Source organism: Hyla sarda, chromosome 12 (genome assembly GCF_029499605.1).
Source record: "Hyla sarda isolate aHylSar1 chromosome 12, aHylSar1.hap1, whole genome shotgun sequence".
NCBI lineage: Eukaryota > Metazoa > Chordata > Amphibia > Anura > Hylidae > Hyla > Hyla sarda.
This window is the reverse complement of record NC_079200.1, coordinates 51,883,460-51,901,583: the sequence shown is the minus strand read 5'-3', so window position 1 is coordinate 51,901,583 and position 18,124 is coordinate 51,883,460. Positions and strand designations below refer to the sequence as shown.

General features: G+C 46.1%; 1 protein-coding gene across 2 annotated transcripts in view; it reads left to right on the top strand.

Moving 5' to 3' along the window:
• LOC130296255 (serine/threonine-protein phosphatase 4 regulatory subunit 1-like) overlaps window positions 1-18,124 on the top strand; it is an 89,487-nt gene that overhangs the window by 32,679 nt on the left and 38,684 nt on the right. For both annotated transcript variants that reach the window (XM_056547634.1, XM_056547633.1), the window contains exons 6-7: window positions 16,763-16,909; window positions 17,106-17,213. In XM_056547634.1, the coding sequence (XP_056403609.1) occupies window positions 16,763-16,909; window positions 17,106-17,213 (255 nt within the window). The remainder of the gene's footprint in view (window positions 1-16,762; window positions 16,910-17,105; window positions 17,214-18,124) is intronic.

Sequence of the window (18,124 nt, the reverse complement as noted above, 5' to 3'; positions counted from 1 at the left end):
TAAAAATTTTTTGGGAAAACAAGCATTTTAGGTAAAATTTTTTTTTTTTTTTTACATTTGCAAAAGTCGTGAAACACCTGTGGGGTATTAAGGTTCACTTTATCCCATGTTACATTCCCCGAGGGGTCTAGTTTCCAAAATGGTATGCCATGTGGTTTTTTTTTGCTGTTCTGGCACCATAAGGGCTTCCTAAAGGTAACATGCCCCCCAAAAACCATTTCAGAAAAACGTACTCTCCAAAATCCCCTTGTCGCTCCTTCCCTTCTGAGCCCTCTACTGCGCCCGCCGAACATTTTACATAGACATATGAGGTATGTGCTTACTCGAGAGAAATTGGGCTACAAATACAAGTAAAAATTTTGTCCTTTTACCCCTTGTAAAAATTCTAAAATTGGGTCTACAAGAACATGTGAGTGTAAAAAATGAAGATTGTGAATTTTCTCCTTCACTTTGCTGCTATTCGTGTGAAACACCTAAAGGGTTAAAACACTTACTGAATGTCATTTTGAATACTTTGGGGGGTGTAGTTTTTATAATGGGGTCATTTATGGGGTATTTCTAATATGAAGACCCTTCAAATCCACTTCAAACCTGAACTGGTCCCTGAAAAATACTGAGTTTGAAAATTTTGTGAAAAATCGGAAAATTGCTGCTGACCGTTGAAGCCCTCTGGTGTCTTCCAAAAGTAAAAACACGTCAATTTTATGATGCAAACATAAAGTAGACATATTGTATATGTGAACCAAAAAAAAATGTATTCGTAATATCCATTTTCCTTACAAGCAGAAAGCTTCAAAGTTAGAAAAATGCTAAATTTTCAAATTTTTCATCAAATTTACGGATTTTTCACCAAGAAAGGATGCAAGTATCGACAAAAATTTACCACTATGTTAAAGTAGAATATGTCACGAAAAAACAATCTCGGAATCAGAATGATAACTAAAAGCATTCCAGAGTTATTAATGATTAAAGTGACAGTGGTCAGATGTGCAAAAAACGCTCCGGTCCTTAAGGCCAAAATGGGCTCCGTCCTGAAGGGGTTAAAGGGTTACTTTGCTCCCCAGCGTCCGCAAAATTCCACCTCACTTGCATTGAGGGGGCAGGACGTGACGTCACATGACGGGGCGTGATGTAACGAGGGGGTGGGCGTGAACACGGAAGCCCGCACACAGCGTTCAGGAACTCAATGTTTTGGATGCTGGGCAGTGGGGTAACCCTTTAAGTTATGTATAGTTTTTTTTTTTTTTTTTTTTTTATCTAAGGAAAAGGTGTTTTGTTTTTCTGATCTTTACTGAAACATGTGATTATTTGATTACTTCTGTATTGCAATAGTGTGAGGATTTCATTGCCTTTGGCATGACCTTACAGCATTCATTCATGCATGACAGACCTGGGTGCTAATATTATGCTCCTAACTAACACAACAGAACCCCTTATGGATGGGGAAGTGGGGGCCAACCGACATCCATTTCTCACCATTCTAACCATTGAGATGCCAGTGTCTGCATTGATCATGGCATGTAATGGGTTATGTCATGAGCTTGGCATATCTCTGATCCCAGCTCCTGTGACATAATAGACTATCACAGAGAGAAAAGGTTGCATGGGTTTCTCCAAGAATGTGGATGTTTTCAACAAAGGCTGGTGATCTGTGAAACAAAGAATAGAGGACTGAAACAAGCAAGCCTTTGTATTATACACTGCTCAAAAAAACAAAGGGAACACTTAAACACAATGTAACTCCAAGTCAATCCCACTTCTGTGAAATCACACTGTCCACTCAGGAAGCAAATGGAACAGACAACAGGTGGAAATTATAGGCAATTTGCAAGACCCCCCCCCCCCCTTTACTAAAGGTGTGTTTCTGCACATGGTGACCACAGACCACTTCTCAGTTCCTATGCTTCCGGGCTGCTGCTTTGGTCACTTTTGAATGCTGGTGATGCTTTCACTCTAGTGGTAGTATGAGACGGAGTCTACAACCCACACAAGTGGCTCAGGTAGTGCTGCTCATCCAGGATGGCACATTAATGCGAGCTGTGGCAAGAAGGTTTGCTGTGTCTGTCAGCATAGTGTCCAGAGCATGGAGGCACTACCAGGAGACAGGCCAGTACATCAGGAGACATGGAGGAGGCCGTAGGAGGGCAACAACTCAGCAGCAGGACCGCTACCTCCTCCTTTGTGCAAGGAGGAGCAGGAAGAGCACTGCCAGAACCCTGCAAAATGACCTCTAGCAGGCCACAAATATGCATGTGTCTACTCAAACGGTCAGAAACAGACTTCATGAGGGCCCGATGACCACAGGTGGGGGTTGTGCTTACAGCCAAACACCATGCAGGTTGTTTGGCATTTGCTAGAGAATACCAAGATTGGCAAATTTGCCACTGGCTCTTCACAGATGAAAGCAGTTTCACACTGAGCACATGTGACAGACGTGACAGTCTGGAGACACCGTGGAGAACGTTCTGCTCCCTGCAACATCCTCCAGCATGACCGGTTTGACGGTGGGTCAGTAATGGTGTGGGGTGGCATTTCTTTGGGTGGGGGCCGCATAGCCCTCCATGTGCTTGCCAGAGGTAACGAGATGAGATCCTCAGACCCTTTGTGGGACCATATGCTGGTGCGGTTGGCTCTGGGTTCCTCCTAATGCAAGACAGTGCTAGACCTCGTGGCTTGAGTGTGTAAGCAGTTCCTGCAAGAGCAAGGCATTGATGCTAGGGATTGGCCCGCTCGTTCCCCAGACCTGAATACGATTGAGCACATCTGGGACATCATGTCTCGCTCCATCCACCAACACCACGTAGCACAACAGACTGTCCAGGAGTTGAGAGATGCTTTAGTCCAGGTCTGGGAGGACATCCCTCAAGAGACCATCAGTCACCTCATCAGGAGCATGCCCAGGCATTGTAGGGACGTCTTACGGGCACGTCGAGGCCACACACACTTCTGAGCCTCATTTTACTTGTTTTAAGGACATTACATCAAAGTTGTATAAGCCTGTAGTGTTGTTTTCCACTTTGATTTTGAGTGTGACTCCACATTCAGACCTCCATGGGTTGATAAATTTGATTTCCATTGATAATTTTTGTGTGATTTTGTTGTCAGCACATTCAACTATGTAAAGACTAAAGTATTTCATATGATTAGTTCTTTCATTCAGATCTAGGATGTTATTTTTTTTTTTTTAAGTATGTATTTATAACTTTTTGAAGAATAAACAAAACATACAATAAACATGTAGCTCGAGCACAGAGCTCCCCAATCCCCCACAATAAGGAAGGTAGAGACATGATATTGAAGCACCTCAGGAATGGAAAATCAAGTTGATCTGTGCCTGAACAACCAATAAGACAAAAGACACACAAACAAATCAGACATACACACATACTCCCGGAGTAATCTCCCACCTCACAGATTTAGAGAGAAACAAGGGCACTACCCAGGAGAACTCGTTTTGGGGGCACCACCGATTCACCACTTTTTTTTTTTTTTTTTCATTTACGACTACTATAAAAAGTCTCAGCTGGAAGTACTGAAATTGAGCACCTCGAGGGAAATTAAAGCGGTCTCGTAATTCTGAGAAAGAGGGGAAAGGAGGACATTCCCCAAAAAAATGCATAGTGAATTTGACTCCATGATCACTCCAGAAGCCAGCAACTTCCAACTCCTGTTGGTGCTCAACGGAAAGCGTCTGGAGACCGCTGACTACACCTCACAGTTTGAATAGGGGCAAACAACCTAGAATTAGAAGTGTATCTCTAAAGGGTGTTAGTCAAGGTTTCATATAAACCCACGTGAGCGCCCGCAAGGGCAGTAGATGCTTTCGCCAGATCCAGGTCGATCCACCAGGCAGCATACACCAATTGAGATGCTAAAAAATTATCGTACATGTTAGGAGCAGCTAAGCCACCCCACTGTTTGGACGCCTGGAGCAACGCCTGACCCAATCGCGATGGTTTATCTTGCCAATAGAAGGATCTCAAGGTGCCACACAGCTTTACAAAGTACTTCCTATGAGGAATCCCTGGAGAAAGATGGAAGAGATACAAAAACTTAGGTAGGTATATCATTTTAAAGATATTAATCCTGCCAGCTAGGGAAAGAGGCAAAGAGGACCAGGCCTGTAGCTTGACCGACGCCGATAAAATCGGATCGAAGTTCAACCTTACATAGTCCCTCACATACGCAAAAACCTTTACTTCCAAATATCTAAACTGATGAGTAACTGTTTGCAACCCATGTGGAAGCGACGGAATGGGGTCCACAGCCACCGATGGTAGCATCAGAGAAGACTTAGCCCAATTAACCTTAAGACCTAAGAAATAACTAAATTTGTATAAGAGGACAAACAAGGCCCCCAGGGATCCCTGAACATCAGCCAAATAAACCAGTGTGTCGTCTGCATACATGGATACTTTCTCCTCTAAGGAACCCCTACATACCCCCTGAATACAAGAGGACCATCTGATGGCCGCCGCCAGTTCTACTACCCAGCTGAAAGGACTCGGAGACCTCTAAATTGGTTCACACCCTGGCTCTTGGGCTATCATATAGCAAGCGTACCCACGCTCGGAACCGTGGACCAAACCGAAGGACCCCCCCAGAAAACCCCAAAGATACACCCATTCCACAGAGTCGAAAGCCTTATACACATCTAGGCTGACTACATATACCCCAGAGGCAACCCCTTCTGCAGCGGTTATGTTAAGATGTAAACGCTGGACATTAATATCCGTGGCTCTCCCTGGCATAAAGCTCGTCTGGTCAGGATGAACGATAGCGGCTATGACCCTTAGTAACCTATTAACTAATATTTTAGCCAAAGGTTTGATGTCTACATTAAGGAGGGAAATAGGTCTGTAAGAATCTAGTAAAGTCAGATCCTTTCCTGGTTTAGGAAGAACTACGATAAGGGCATCTCTCATGGAATCGGGGAGCCTCCCAGTCTCCATACCCACGCTAAAAAGGTTCTGTAGAATAGGTATCAGCCGCTCCTCATTTGCCCTGTACCAATCTCCAAGATTCGTCCCCTAGACGAATGTGCCGCCCTCCGACCGGCAACCCCAATCATAAAAGCCCCCCTAACATGAGCCTTATAAGCATCCTATTGCACTAACTTGTCGGGGTGGGACCCATTATGTTCCCAAAAACAATTGTGAGCTTCCAGCAAGGATGCCGTCACCACCTCCTCCTGCAGCTAGCGGGGATGCATCCGCTAGAACAAAGAAAAAGGGCGTCCCTCGGTGGTGCACGTGGAATTGAATAGCAATGTAGAAAAGAAATCCCGGCACTCACTACGTCTTCTACCAAGTGTTGTGTTTATTGAAACACAGTGCAAGCACAAGTTGACGCGCTTCGGCCAAAGCCTTTATCAGACTGACAATGGGATGCATCCGCTAGACTTTGGAGGAGTGGCGAGGGCCTAGAACCAATGACAGTATAAGAGCGGAGAGATCTGAGATCCCCCCTAGTGGTGTACATGACATCTCTTACCAAAGATCAGAAGAGGCATACGCCAAATCAATCCTGGAGAACGATTTATGTACCGCTGAGTAAAAGAAGAATAATGGGTCAGACTGATGCTTCCAACACCAAACCTCTGTTAGAGAGAGTGCCACACTCCAGGCATTAAGTCCAGGGGAGCCGGAATCCGCTTAACCAGTGCGAGCGACACTCCGATCTGAGACCGCATTAAAGTCACCTATGAGGAGAACAGGCAGAGAGGGAAATGTCAGTAATTTGGATGTGACACAGTCTAAGACCTCAACATGAAACGGAGGGGGGACATACACAGACACCAAAAGAAAACTTAAGGCATGTGAGGAACATTCAATAATCACAAACCTACCAAATATGTCACAAGCTACCTGATCAATGACCAGGGGAAGATATTTGGTCACCAAAATAGACATCCCCCCTCGCAGAGGAGGGATAAGTGGAGTGGTAGCCCCTCGCTGTCCAAGCCCATTTTAGAGCAAGGATTTTCTGACAGTTAGATGAGTTTCTTGGAAACAAATCAGGTGTGGGAGCTGCTTCTTTACAAAGTTTAAGCACAGAGCCCATTTAAATGTGGTGTTAAGGCCTCTAACATTCCAACTCACAATGCGGTGACCCCATTATCAATACCTGAAATAATAGTTGGCAGTAGGACTACAACTGGGCAGAGAACCCCCTCATTCACATAAAAGCTCCTGAGTAGTTGTAACAGCGCATCTAAAACATAATGCCACCACCTGAGGTTCTCCAGGAACAAACACCATACACACAACTTACAGGACGCAAGACAAGACATCACAAAGACAGACAGGGTACAAACACATAAACAAATGCTAAATACAAAGAAAACATCCCCAACAAAACCCTGTCGAACACTGGGAACACTTGCAGACTTAAACGCTAACCAATGGTCAATAGCAAGAACTCCACTAGAATGGCCCACCCCACTCCCACCGATGCAACCCACTATACTATCTCTGTGGCCAACTCACTAGAGATCCCTCTAATCAAGGAACCGTAACCAGGCATATAGTCCGTAGTCCATGAACTCTAAGGCTGGCCCTAACCACTGACCTAGCTCCCTATACTAACAAAAGAAATGGGAAGCAGGAGAAGACTTGCGCTGATTTGCCACAGGATCAGTCCGGAGGAGCAGCATCCACCCACTGCAGAGCCTTGACTGGAGACGTGAAGAACCTGGCAGTCGCACCATCCACCACTCGACGAGCCAGGAACAGCTTGGCATAGCGATATCACTTAGTGCGGAGTCGAAGGCGCACCTCAGTGAACTTGATCCTTTGTTTAAGTAGCTCCACCGTGAAATCTGGGGAAAAGGCAACTCTACTGCCATTACAGCGCATCTCCCCTTTTATGCGTACAGCTCGCAGGATTGCATCCTGATCTTTGAAGTATAGGGATTTTGCAGGTAAAGGTCTAGAAGGAGCTCCAGGAGGAGTAGGCCTGCCAGCACCCTATGTGCTCTTTCCACAGTTAAGTATGGTGAGAAAGTGTCACACGGCAGGATCTCCTTCAACCATGACTCCAGAAATGCCACAGGAGCTGACCCCTCTGCCTTTTCCGGAAGTCCCACCAGGCCAATATTGTTGCACCGAAGCCTATTTTCCATGTCATCAGTACGGTCCAGGACAGTTTTTACTTGCCGCTGTAGAGAAGCAATTTGTTCTGGCAGGGGGTGAAGGGTATCCTCAACTATAGAAACCTGATGTTCCACCACCTCTGTACGTTTTGTGCAGTTTTTGTGTCGTCTCATGACAAAGGATCAAACACTCCTGTTGCAGCTCATCCACCTTAGAGATCATCAGAGTCTAGCAGAAGGTAAAGGCTGCAACCAACTCTGTAAACTTCTGATCCACCGATGCAGCAGCATGGTGCGGGGAGCAGCGCTGCCCGGGGCTAGGAGAGCCAGTAAACAGCGAAGGAGTCGGTTCAGGAGATTCTCGTCCCACCACCTCTGGAGGCCTAGATAACTGGCAAAGTGCCTTGGCAGCGTGAGCAGAGACCTTGGAAGCCAAAGGCAAGGCAAGACAGGAGTCCCCACTTGAGCTCGCCTGAGAGTGCGCCTCATCAGAAGAGGCCTCATTTTCCGAGGATTGTCTAGCAGCATGTTTTAGACTTCTTGGACTTGCCGCACGGGCCACCCATAGTTGCAATGTTGGGTATAGAGATCAGTCCAGAGGTAAGTAGAAGCTCTGCAGGAGAGAGGCAGTAGAAGGGAAGTAGTAGCAGCACCCCACAGGCACTAGGATATTCAGTCCCACAAGCTCCAACAGCGTACATTCCCTGTGTATACCACAAGGCCGGCGGCGTGTGACGTCACACATCTGCCCCCGTGTGACGTCACGCTCCGCCCCTCAATGCAAGCCTACGGGAGCGGGAGTGATAGCTTTCACGCCCCCTCCCGTAGGCTTGCATTGAGGGACGGAGTGTGACGTCACTTGGGGGCGGAGGCGTGATGTCACACGCCGCCGGCTGTGTGGTCGCCGGTAATCAGACCCGGAGCGAACTTGCTCCGGGGACTTATTACAAACGGGGTGCCGCATGCAAGATCCCGGGGGGTCCCCAGCGACGGGACTCCCGCGATCAGACATCTTATCCCCTATCCTTTGGATAGGGGATAAGATGTCTAAGCACCGGAGTACCCCTTTAAGGTTTATCCATATGAATGGCCCACCCTGTAGAAAGGCGACACCACACCAAGCAATAGCGCCCTCACAGTCGGGATATGAGATGTAGAAGAGCAGCACCTTGCCACCGTATCAGGCACCCGAGAGGGAATAATGTAGGCAAGCACCACAGGACTGCACCGGTACCAGACCCGCAACCTACACGGACCCTGGATCCAGAAAGGTGAGTCGGGCCACAGGATTATAAGGTAGACAGGATAATTAGAGCTGGGTTAGCGGGAGCAATGCAGAGTGCGACAGCTCAGCTCTCCATCCAGGCCACTCCCCTAGGATGTGTTACCTTAGTGTTCCCTTTATTTTTTTTGAGCAGTGTATTTATGGTCTGTGTTCTGTACCCAGATGAAGACCAGGTAATGCTTTTGGGCTGTCTATAGTGAGTAAATTTCTATTCACTACAGGGTGGGCTAGACTTAGAGCTATTCCAGTGTAAAAAAAAAAAAATACTGATGAGACAGTATAGATTATGGGGGGAATAAAAACCTATTCTTACCTACTCTGTTCCCCCGCAATTTTTGTTAGTCCCTTTCTGGTTCTCAGATCTCCTGTCACTCACCCTCCCATAGACTTGCATTGAGGGGGCGGGGTGTGACGTCACAAGGAGGTGGAGTCGTAACATCGTGATACTCCAGCCACGTTGTTGTGAGGCTTCAGACACGGAGCCTCCAGCTCTGCATGCAGCTGAGACAGGTGGGGTGCTGCATGAGAGATTGCTGGCATCCCCAACGGCGGGACCCTCGCGATCAGACATCTTATCCCCTTTCCTTTGGATAGGGGATAAGTTGTCTTAGGTCCGGAGTACCCCTTTAATCCTCTTTGACATGGAGGTCATCAGAGTTTAACAGTTTACCTCTAAAGTCCTCTTCCTGTCCTCCATGATGACATCACGGAGCTTGTGCATGTTAGAGCCCTTGCACTCCCCAATCTTCCGTTTTAGGATGCCCCACAGGTGCTCGATAGTTTTTAGGTTTGGAGACATTCTTGGCCAGATCATCACCTTTACCCTCAGCTTCTTTAGTGAGGCAGTAGTCGTCTTGGAGGTGTGTTTGGGGTCAGTATCATGTTGGAATACTGGCCTTTGACCCAGTCTCTGAAGGAAGTGGGCTCATGCTCTGCTTCAATATGTCACGTTGGTATTGATGGTTCCCTCAACTGTAGCTCCCCAGTGCCAGCAGAATTCATACAGCCCCAGACCATGACACTTCCATCACCATGCTTGACTGTAGGCAAGACACACTTGTCTTTGTACTCCTTACTTGGTTGCCGCCATACAAGCTTGACATGAAATACGTTTATCTTGGTCTCATCGGACCACACACTATGGTTCCAGTAATCCATGTTCTAAGTCTACTTGTCTTCAACAAACTGTTTGCGGGCTTTCTTGTGCTTCATCTTTAGAAGAGGCTTCCTTCTGGTACAACAGCCATGCAGATCAGTGTGATGTAGTGTGTGGTGTATGGTCTGAGAATTGACATGCTGACCCTCCATCCCTTCAACCTCTGCAGCAATGCAGAACCCATACTTCTATTTCTCAAAGAAAACCTCTGGATATGAGGCTGAGTACGTGCACTCAACTTCTTTGGTCGACCATGGCGAGGCCTGTTCAGAGTGGAACCTGTCCTGTGAAACAACTGTGGTTTTGCCAACCATTCTGCAGCTCAGTTTCTGGGTCTTGTCAATCGTTTATAGCCTAGTCCGTCTTAATGTAGAGCAACAATTCTTATTTTCAGATCCTCAGTGAGTTCTTTGCCATGAGTTTCCATATTGAACTTTCAGTGACCAGTATTAAGAGAGTGTGCGAGTGATAATACAAAATTTAAGACGCCTGCTCTCCATTTACGCCTAAAACCTGGTAACACTGACAAGTCACATGCCACCAAGGAGGGAAGATGGCTAATTGGACCCAATTTGGACATTTTCACTTAGGGATGTACTTATTTTGTTGCCAAGGTTTAGACATTAATGGCTGTGTGAGTTATTTTGAGGGGACACAACAATAAACATTGTCATACAGGCTATGCACTTACTACTTTACATTGTAGTAGGGTGTCATTTCTTCAGTGTTGTCACATAAAAAAAAATATTGTAAAATATTTACAAAAATGTGACTCCCTTTATTTGAGATACTGGAAGTATTCAGACCCTTTGTTCTTGATCATCTGAGATGTTTCTATGCCTTGATATGAGTCACCTGTGGTAAATTTTTAGATGAATGAACATGATCTTGAAAGATACAGCCCTGTCTATATAAGATCTCACAGCTGACAATGTACATCAGAGCAAGAATCAAACCATAAGGCGGAAAGAACTGCCTGCAGAGCTGAGAGACATGATTCTGGAGTAGGGGATAAAAACATTTCTGCTGCACTGAAAGTTCCCAAGAGCACAATGGTCTCCATAATGTTTTAATAGAATAAGTTTGGATCAACTTCCTTGAGCTGGCCAATACACCAAAGTAATCCTGGGTAAAGGGAGTTTGTGAGAGATAACCAAGATTCCGATTTGATCCTGTGAGCAGATGTGAGTAACTTCCAGAAGGTCAACCATTACTGCTGCACTCCACTGGTCTGGGCTTTATGGCTGGGTTGCCAGAAAGAAATCTCTCCTCAGTAATAGACATATGATAGCCGCCTGGAGTTTGCAACAAAAAAAAAAAAACAAACACCTAAAAGACCTGTAAAAATGTTTGAAACAAGATTCTTTGGTCTGAAGAAACCAAAATTAAACTTTCTGGCCTTAAAGGGGTACTCCACTGGAAAACATTTTTTCTTAATCAATTGGTGCCAGAAAGTTAAACAGATTTGTAAATTACTTCTATTTAAAAATCTCAATCCTTCTAGTACTTATCAGCTGCTTTTATGATCCACAGGAAGTTCTTTTCTTTTGAATTTCCTTTCTGCCTGACCACAGCGCTCTCTGCTGACACCACTGTCCATTTTAGGAACTGTCCAGAGCAGCAGAGGTGTGTTTTTTACTGTAATTTTTTATTAAAGATTTTTTCAGAAACACAAATCCAAAAATGTAAAAGGAACACACAAATAGCATCATAAAGGGTGGAACCCGTAACAGTCAAGGTGTTTGGAATCGGAGAATGAAATATAGGGAAGACCATCGTAAGCTAATAAAACAGAAAAATCTAAATCTCTAACACCTGGGCCCAAATACAAGGAAAGAGCATAACCTCAACCATAGAAATGTATAAACTAGCTGAAGCCTACACATCAACAAATATAGACGAGGAGGCCCGAATGTCACAAATGGGCAGGGGAGAGGGGGGTGGGGGGAGAAAAACAAAAAGGTCCTCAAAGACAGACACCGAACACACCACAAGATCCGGAATGAGGGAAGGGGGGTGAAGAGGTAAGAAGGAAGGAGAAGAGAGGGAAGAGAAGGTAGGAGAATCAAGGTGGCTGTTGATCAGCAAAGTGGTCCCAGGGTTCCCAAACAGCAAGAAATGAGGGAATAGAATTATTTAGAGAGGCCGTGAGAAATTCCTGGGCGCGACTCTCACGAATACGGGCTAACAGGTCTGACTCTGAGGGAGGAAGGGTCCTCTTCCAACACTTAGCAATAGGAGTTTTAGCTGCCAAAGCAATATGCATAAAAAGCTTAAATGGCATCTTAGAGAAAGTGGGGGGAGAAAGGTGTAGGAGCTAGACAAGAGGGTCCAGTGGGATAGACACTCCCAGTAAATCAGCACTTTTTTCAATAATCTACTAGGAGAAGACATGACCAGAAAATATGAAACACCGTTCCCATTCCCACCCCACAACGCCAGCATGGGTGGGGGATGTCAGGGTTTAACCTATTCAATAGTTCCGGAGTGTGATACCAGCCCATAATCATTTTATACTGGGTTTCCTTGTAGGCAGTACACATGGAGGCCCTCTCCCATATGATACGCCACTGACGCAGGGTAATGGTGTTATTTAGAAAGGCCTCCCAAAAGCCCATGTAACGGTGTGACGGGGGGGGGGGGGGGTCATCATTAGCAAGGAATAGATATCTGAGAGAAGACCCCTTGCCTGATGCCCTCCTCGACACGACCTTTCAAAGCTGATGGGCAGAGAGACCACTGTGGAGCCAGCCATGGAAGACATGCAGTGTCTCAATTTTAAATAGTGAAAGCACTCGGATGAGGGGAGCCCCCAACGAGTCATCAATTGGTCAAAAGGCAGAAGGGAATGAGATAAGGGGTCCACTACATCAGCCCAGCAGAGAAGGCCCCGAGACCCCCACTCCCTCACCATAGTAGAGGACAGACCAGAGGAGAAGACAGGATGATAGAGGAAGGACCGCATAGGGGAGAAGGGTGAAAAGTATTTGAATTTTACTGAGCAATACCCCCACACATATTTAGAGATAGACATAGGACCCAGTAGAGGAGAGAGATAGTAGACGCCGGAGGGGACCAGAGGAGGGTATTAGGATGGATAGGGGCCAGCCAGAGCTTCTCTAGTTCCATCCATTGGCTAAATGCGTGGTATGAGGACCATGCCGCCAGATGGTGTAGGTGTGCGGCACAGTAGTATTTTCACGTCGGGGACCGCCAGAGCCCTACTAGCCATCAAGACACATTGGCAGACGATGTCTCTTATCATCCCAGATTTAAAAAAAATTGCCGATTGGAAAGAGCAAAGGCCCGATAATGCACTCGGACGGGTAACGTCTCGAAAAAATGAAGTAGTTTCCGAAGGATCGTCATATTCCCTGCCGCTTCACGACCAAAAAAGGAGATATATTGTGACCGCCATTTCTCCAGAAGAAAATTAATAGAGTAAAGAGAGTAGTAGTGAGAGGTGAAATACACCCCTAAATACTTAATAGCAGTGGTAGACCATTTAAAAGAATACTTAGAGCGCAAAAGGGTAGACAAGGACAGAGGTAGGTTCAGAGGAAGCGCTTCAGATTTAGAAAGATTGACCTTGTAGCCAGAAACCACACCATAGGTATGAAGAGCTTTATAGAGGCTAGGGAGAGAAAGCAAAGGAAGAGAGAGTGTAAGAACAACATCATCAGCAAGTAAGCGTATCTTGAATTCCCGATCATGTAAGGGAATGCCAGTGATGTCTGGATCACTCCTTATCATAGCGGCCAAAGGCTCAATGCATAAGGCGAAAACCAGGGGGGACAACGGGCATCCCCGACGTGAAAATCGTGCACACAGCAGACATCTCGAGGAGTGCCCGTAGTAGATTTAGGGCGGAAGTCCCTATGAGCTCTGTTCAGTTTTATCTTATGGGAAGGGGGCTCACCCAGAATACGGTTAAAGATGGCTTCCAAGGTGATGAAAAGATTCTCTTCGCGAGTAGCCTCTGGCAGCCCACGCACACAAATATTATTATGCCTTCCCCTGTTATCCAGGTCCTCAAAATGGGCTTGTAGATCACACAGTCAGTTTGAGAAGCAATTGTAGAATGGAGCTGGGCAATATAAGCTCTGGTGGTATCATGAGCGTCCTCCAGGCCCCCTACCCGGTCAGATACATGCTGTAGGTCCTGGCGCATGGATGAAATTTCCTCCCGACAGGTATCTTTACCTTCAGCAATGAGTGAGCGGAAATCTTCTTTAGATGGAATTTGAGACAGCAGTCCCAGGTTAGGTAGAGCAGAGGAGGGCACAGGTATGCCTGAGCAGGGCAGATCAGGCTCTGAGAGGGCATCCCAGGAGGAGGAAGCAGGTGCAGGCGGAGTAGGCCCCAAGGATCCAGAGGGGAGATGAGTCCCCTGGAAGGGCAGGCAGGTAGCATCAGCAGGCATCATGGTGGGCAACCGAAACCTCTGAGGTTTGGGAGATGCAGGGGGGATGAAGCACTCAGCAAGGGGGTCCAGGGGTACGGAGGGGGAGGGTGCGGATGGGACAGACCCAGTCTCCTCCAAGGCAGGCAGCACTTAGTTGGGGAGATCTGTCTCCCAGGCAGGAGAGACAGGGGAGGAGAGGGCTGAGCGGTCAGGAGCAGCTGCAGGCTGCTGTGAGATGGCGGGAGACGAGGTCAAACCTCCCACTAGAGATGCCCAAGATGGTGGTGCCCTGTTCTGGCAGGGGGAGGTAATCAAACACCCCAGAAGTGGGGACAGCCGAGGAGGACTAGGGGGAGCAGAGCCTCTTGCTCACAAGTTAGGAAAGTCACTCACCGCCGGACCAGGCCATCCAGGGGCCGCAGCAGGCTCCACAACTAGAGTGGCAGCAGAGGCAGGGAGATCCGGAGGTGACGCCAAAGCACCTTGCAGGGAACGCTGAGCAGCGTCAGAAGGTGCGGGCAGAGTAGCGGCGGGGGGCTTAACCCCAAGTCCTCCGGATCAGATAGGTGTCTGGAGCGGGAACGCAGGCCGTGCGCGGGGCCTGCTATGGCGGGAAGGCGTGCAGGTTCGGAGGACAGGGGAGCCTGGAGAAAGTGGAGAATGCCACCGGGCGGGGTGGAGAGCAGCCGGGCAGTGGAGAGTGGGTTCCTGGCTCTTCGGGAGGTCCTCCCCATTGAAGTAAGCTGGGTCACCGTTGATTTTTGGGCTATTTCACGGCCTCTGGAGCGGTACCCTAGCATGCGGCCATCTCTGTCTGTGCCAGAATTTAGTTTTTCCTTTTTTTCCCCCTTTAATAAACACTTTCAGAATGCATTGTATATATAAAAGTAATTTCATTTTTCTCCTATCAACAAAGCTATATGATGGCATATTTGTCTCCATGATAAATAAAATGTTTTATTGGTACCAATTTTAAGTTACTTGAAAATTTTAGACAGAACTCAGACACACTAAAATCTTATAGTTAGTTATTTCATTGACCTTCATATACAGCAATAAACTCTCATCATGGGTTAAGCCTTGTAAGCGATCCTCAGCCCATCATGATGCTTTATTGCTGAATATGAAGGTCAGTAAAAGGACTGCGACATATTGGTAAGTGCTGAAGTTCTCTCCAATAATTCTCTGCTAAAACTGAACTATGCTCTCCCGCAGAACACCACTTAGTATAGTTCTAGACGTTGGATGTTTCCATGTGACAGTACCACTGCTGATCCTTGTGTAGAGGAGAGACAAAAATCCTGCACAGCCACTACTGGTACTTTAACTGGATTTCTGGCTCCTGCAATAAGAAAATACGATCGTGCTGGGTCATAGCAGACTAGCGGTGCTCAGCCATAGTATACCAAAGATATGAGAAATTCTTCATTGTAGTAAAACAGAAATGATGACACTCACCACTTCTTGTTTTTCTTTCTTCTTTATTAGAAGTTCTTCATTATTCCAAGGGGGAGACGCACATAGTGGGTGGGGGGTACAACACAAAAGGCTACAGCGCTGTTTCGCACCTGCCTGTGCTTCGTCTGGCATCAGAGGCCAGGCCCGACGAAGCACAAGCAGGTGTGAAACGGCACTGTAGCCTTTTGTGTTGTACCCACTGTGTGTGTCTCCCCCCTTGAATTATGAAGAACTTCTAATAAAGAAGAAAGAAAAGCAAGAAGTGGTGAGTGCCGTCATTTCTGTTTTACTACAATCAAGAACCACTGCTAATCCTGTTCACTCTTGGAGTGTTCTCTGTATGTGACAGTCACTCTCCTGTCACTCATTTGATCAGTACAGTGGCAGTACCTACAGAATCATTGTGACTTTTTATATGTCTTGGAAATAAATACATGCTTATACAATAACTTATGACCTGGCCACATGATGGTTCCTAGCTAGCTGATTGGTAGCGATCCTGATGGGAGTGCCATGATTAGGAGGTTGATTGAACAAGTTGGCAGTGCACATGCTTGATGAACATGCTTCATTCTATTGGATGTGTGTAAATAGCTGAGTACAGAGCTTGGCTATCTTTGCAAGTTTTGTAGACTTCCATAGTGAATGGAGCAGTGGCACATGCACGCTGCCATTCCGTTTACCACAGTGACAAGGGATCTCTGTTCTCTTAATCTGATCCTGACCGTCTGATCACCACCGCTAGTTTAATGGGCACTCTCTTTAAAACTCATTTTTGCTATTGCACTCCTTATGGTAAATAAAATAAAATGAAGATTTATTTGTGTTTAAAAAAGCTGCCACAAGGTGTCTCCCTACTTGTCCAGAGCACATTTTCCCCCATCTTTTTCACAGACTTTGGAATCCTGCTGGCCTGGCAGAAGTCCAAAATCAGGAAATGCTGAGGGGGGGGGGGGGTGCAACCTTATCCAATCAGATCTGATCTCACACACTGAACTGCTCTGGGCTGTGTAGCAGAGTGAGGGAGGAAGTTCTCCCCTGTATGGCTTCAGATGATGTCACACCTGCTGGGTAACACCCCTTCCCAGTCTGTGAATCTGACTGAGACTGAGCAGAAAATACAGTTCAATATCAAGGCAGAAAACTAACAACTAATAAAAATAAAGGCAGGGGGTGGTTTTTCATGATGGGGCAGTGAACTGGCAGGATTATAAAATTTAACAAGATCATCAGGTACTCTTTAACACCTGTGGATGGCACATAAGTTATAACTTTGCCTGTCAGAAGTGAGTAGGAGCAGCACTGGCATCACATAACACTTGTGTACACAGCGGATGACTCTTATCCTTTCTTTTTGCACCGTAGGTGAGGAAAGCGAGCCAGGAAGCTTTACTGATTCTCCTGGAACAAGACCTGATTGATCAGAGTGATCTGGAGAACAAAGTCTGCCCCATCCTGCTTGAACTCTCTGCCCCTGAGAATGATGACGAATACAAAGTGGAAGCTGTGAATGTGAGTAAACGGGCAGGAATTAAGAAACTCTCACCCCAGCATGTTTACACAAGCACCTATGATCTGCATAGTTCTTTTAGAGCTAAATGCACTTCACATTCTTCATCCACAATGAGCTTTACATAACCTGCATGAGTCAACATATGTGCACACACGTGTCATGTCAGCCTGAATAGCTTCTCTCTCTCTCCCTCAGATTATCTGTAAAATGATTTCCATGCTCTGCAGGCAGACAGTGGAGCAAACGTTACTTCCACGATTTTGCGATCTCTGCAGCGATAGCAAGTTGTTCCAAGTCCGTAAGGTACAGTATTGTCTCTGTTTAAAGCCATGGACCTTCTAAGGCAGTGTGCCCCAACTTGTGGTTCTCCAGCTGCTGCAGAATTGCGGCTCCCACAAAACTACAACTCCTTGCCTGGCAGAGCATGATGGAAGTTAAAGGGGTATTCCAGGCAAAAACTTTTTTATATATATCAACTGGCTCCAGAAAGTTAAACAAATTTGTAAATTACTACTATTAAAAAATCTTAATCCTTTCAGTACTTATGAGCTTCTGAAGTTAAGGTTGTTCTTTTCTGTCTAAGTCTTCTCTGATGACACGTGTCTCAGGAAACACCCAGTTTAGAAGAGATTTGCTATGGGTATTTGCTTCTAAACTGGGCGGTTCCCGAGACACGTGTCATCAGAGAGGACTTAAACAGAAAAGAACAACCTTAACTTCAGAAGCTCATAAGTACTGAAAGGATTAAGATTTTTTAATAGAAGTAATTTACAAATCTGTTTAACTTTCTGGAGCCAGTTGATATATATAAAAAAGTTTTTGCCTGGAATACCCCTTTAATAGTATCACAACAACTAGAGAGTCACAGGTTGGATAATGCCAGTCCAGGGTAATGTGCAATATGATACCAATTCATCAGTGACCTACTAAGGCAGTGTTCCTCAATGTGCGCCTCTCCTGCTGATACAAACTACAACTACCATCATGCCTTGACAGCGTTTGTTGGTTGGGTCATAAGGGTTGTAGTTCTTTAAACCTTAAGGACCAAGCCCATTTTCACCTTAAGGTCCAGAGCATTTTTTGCACATCTGACCACTGTCACTTTAAGCATTAATAACTTTGGGATACTTTTACTTATGAATGTGATTCAGAGATTGTTTGTTTGTTTTTTCTGTGATATATTCTACTTTAACATAGTGGTAAATTTTCGTCGA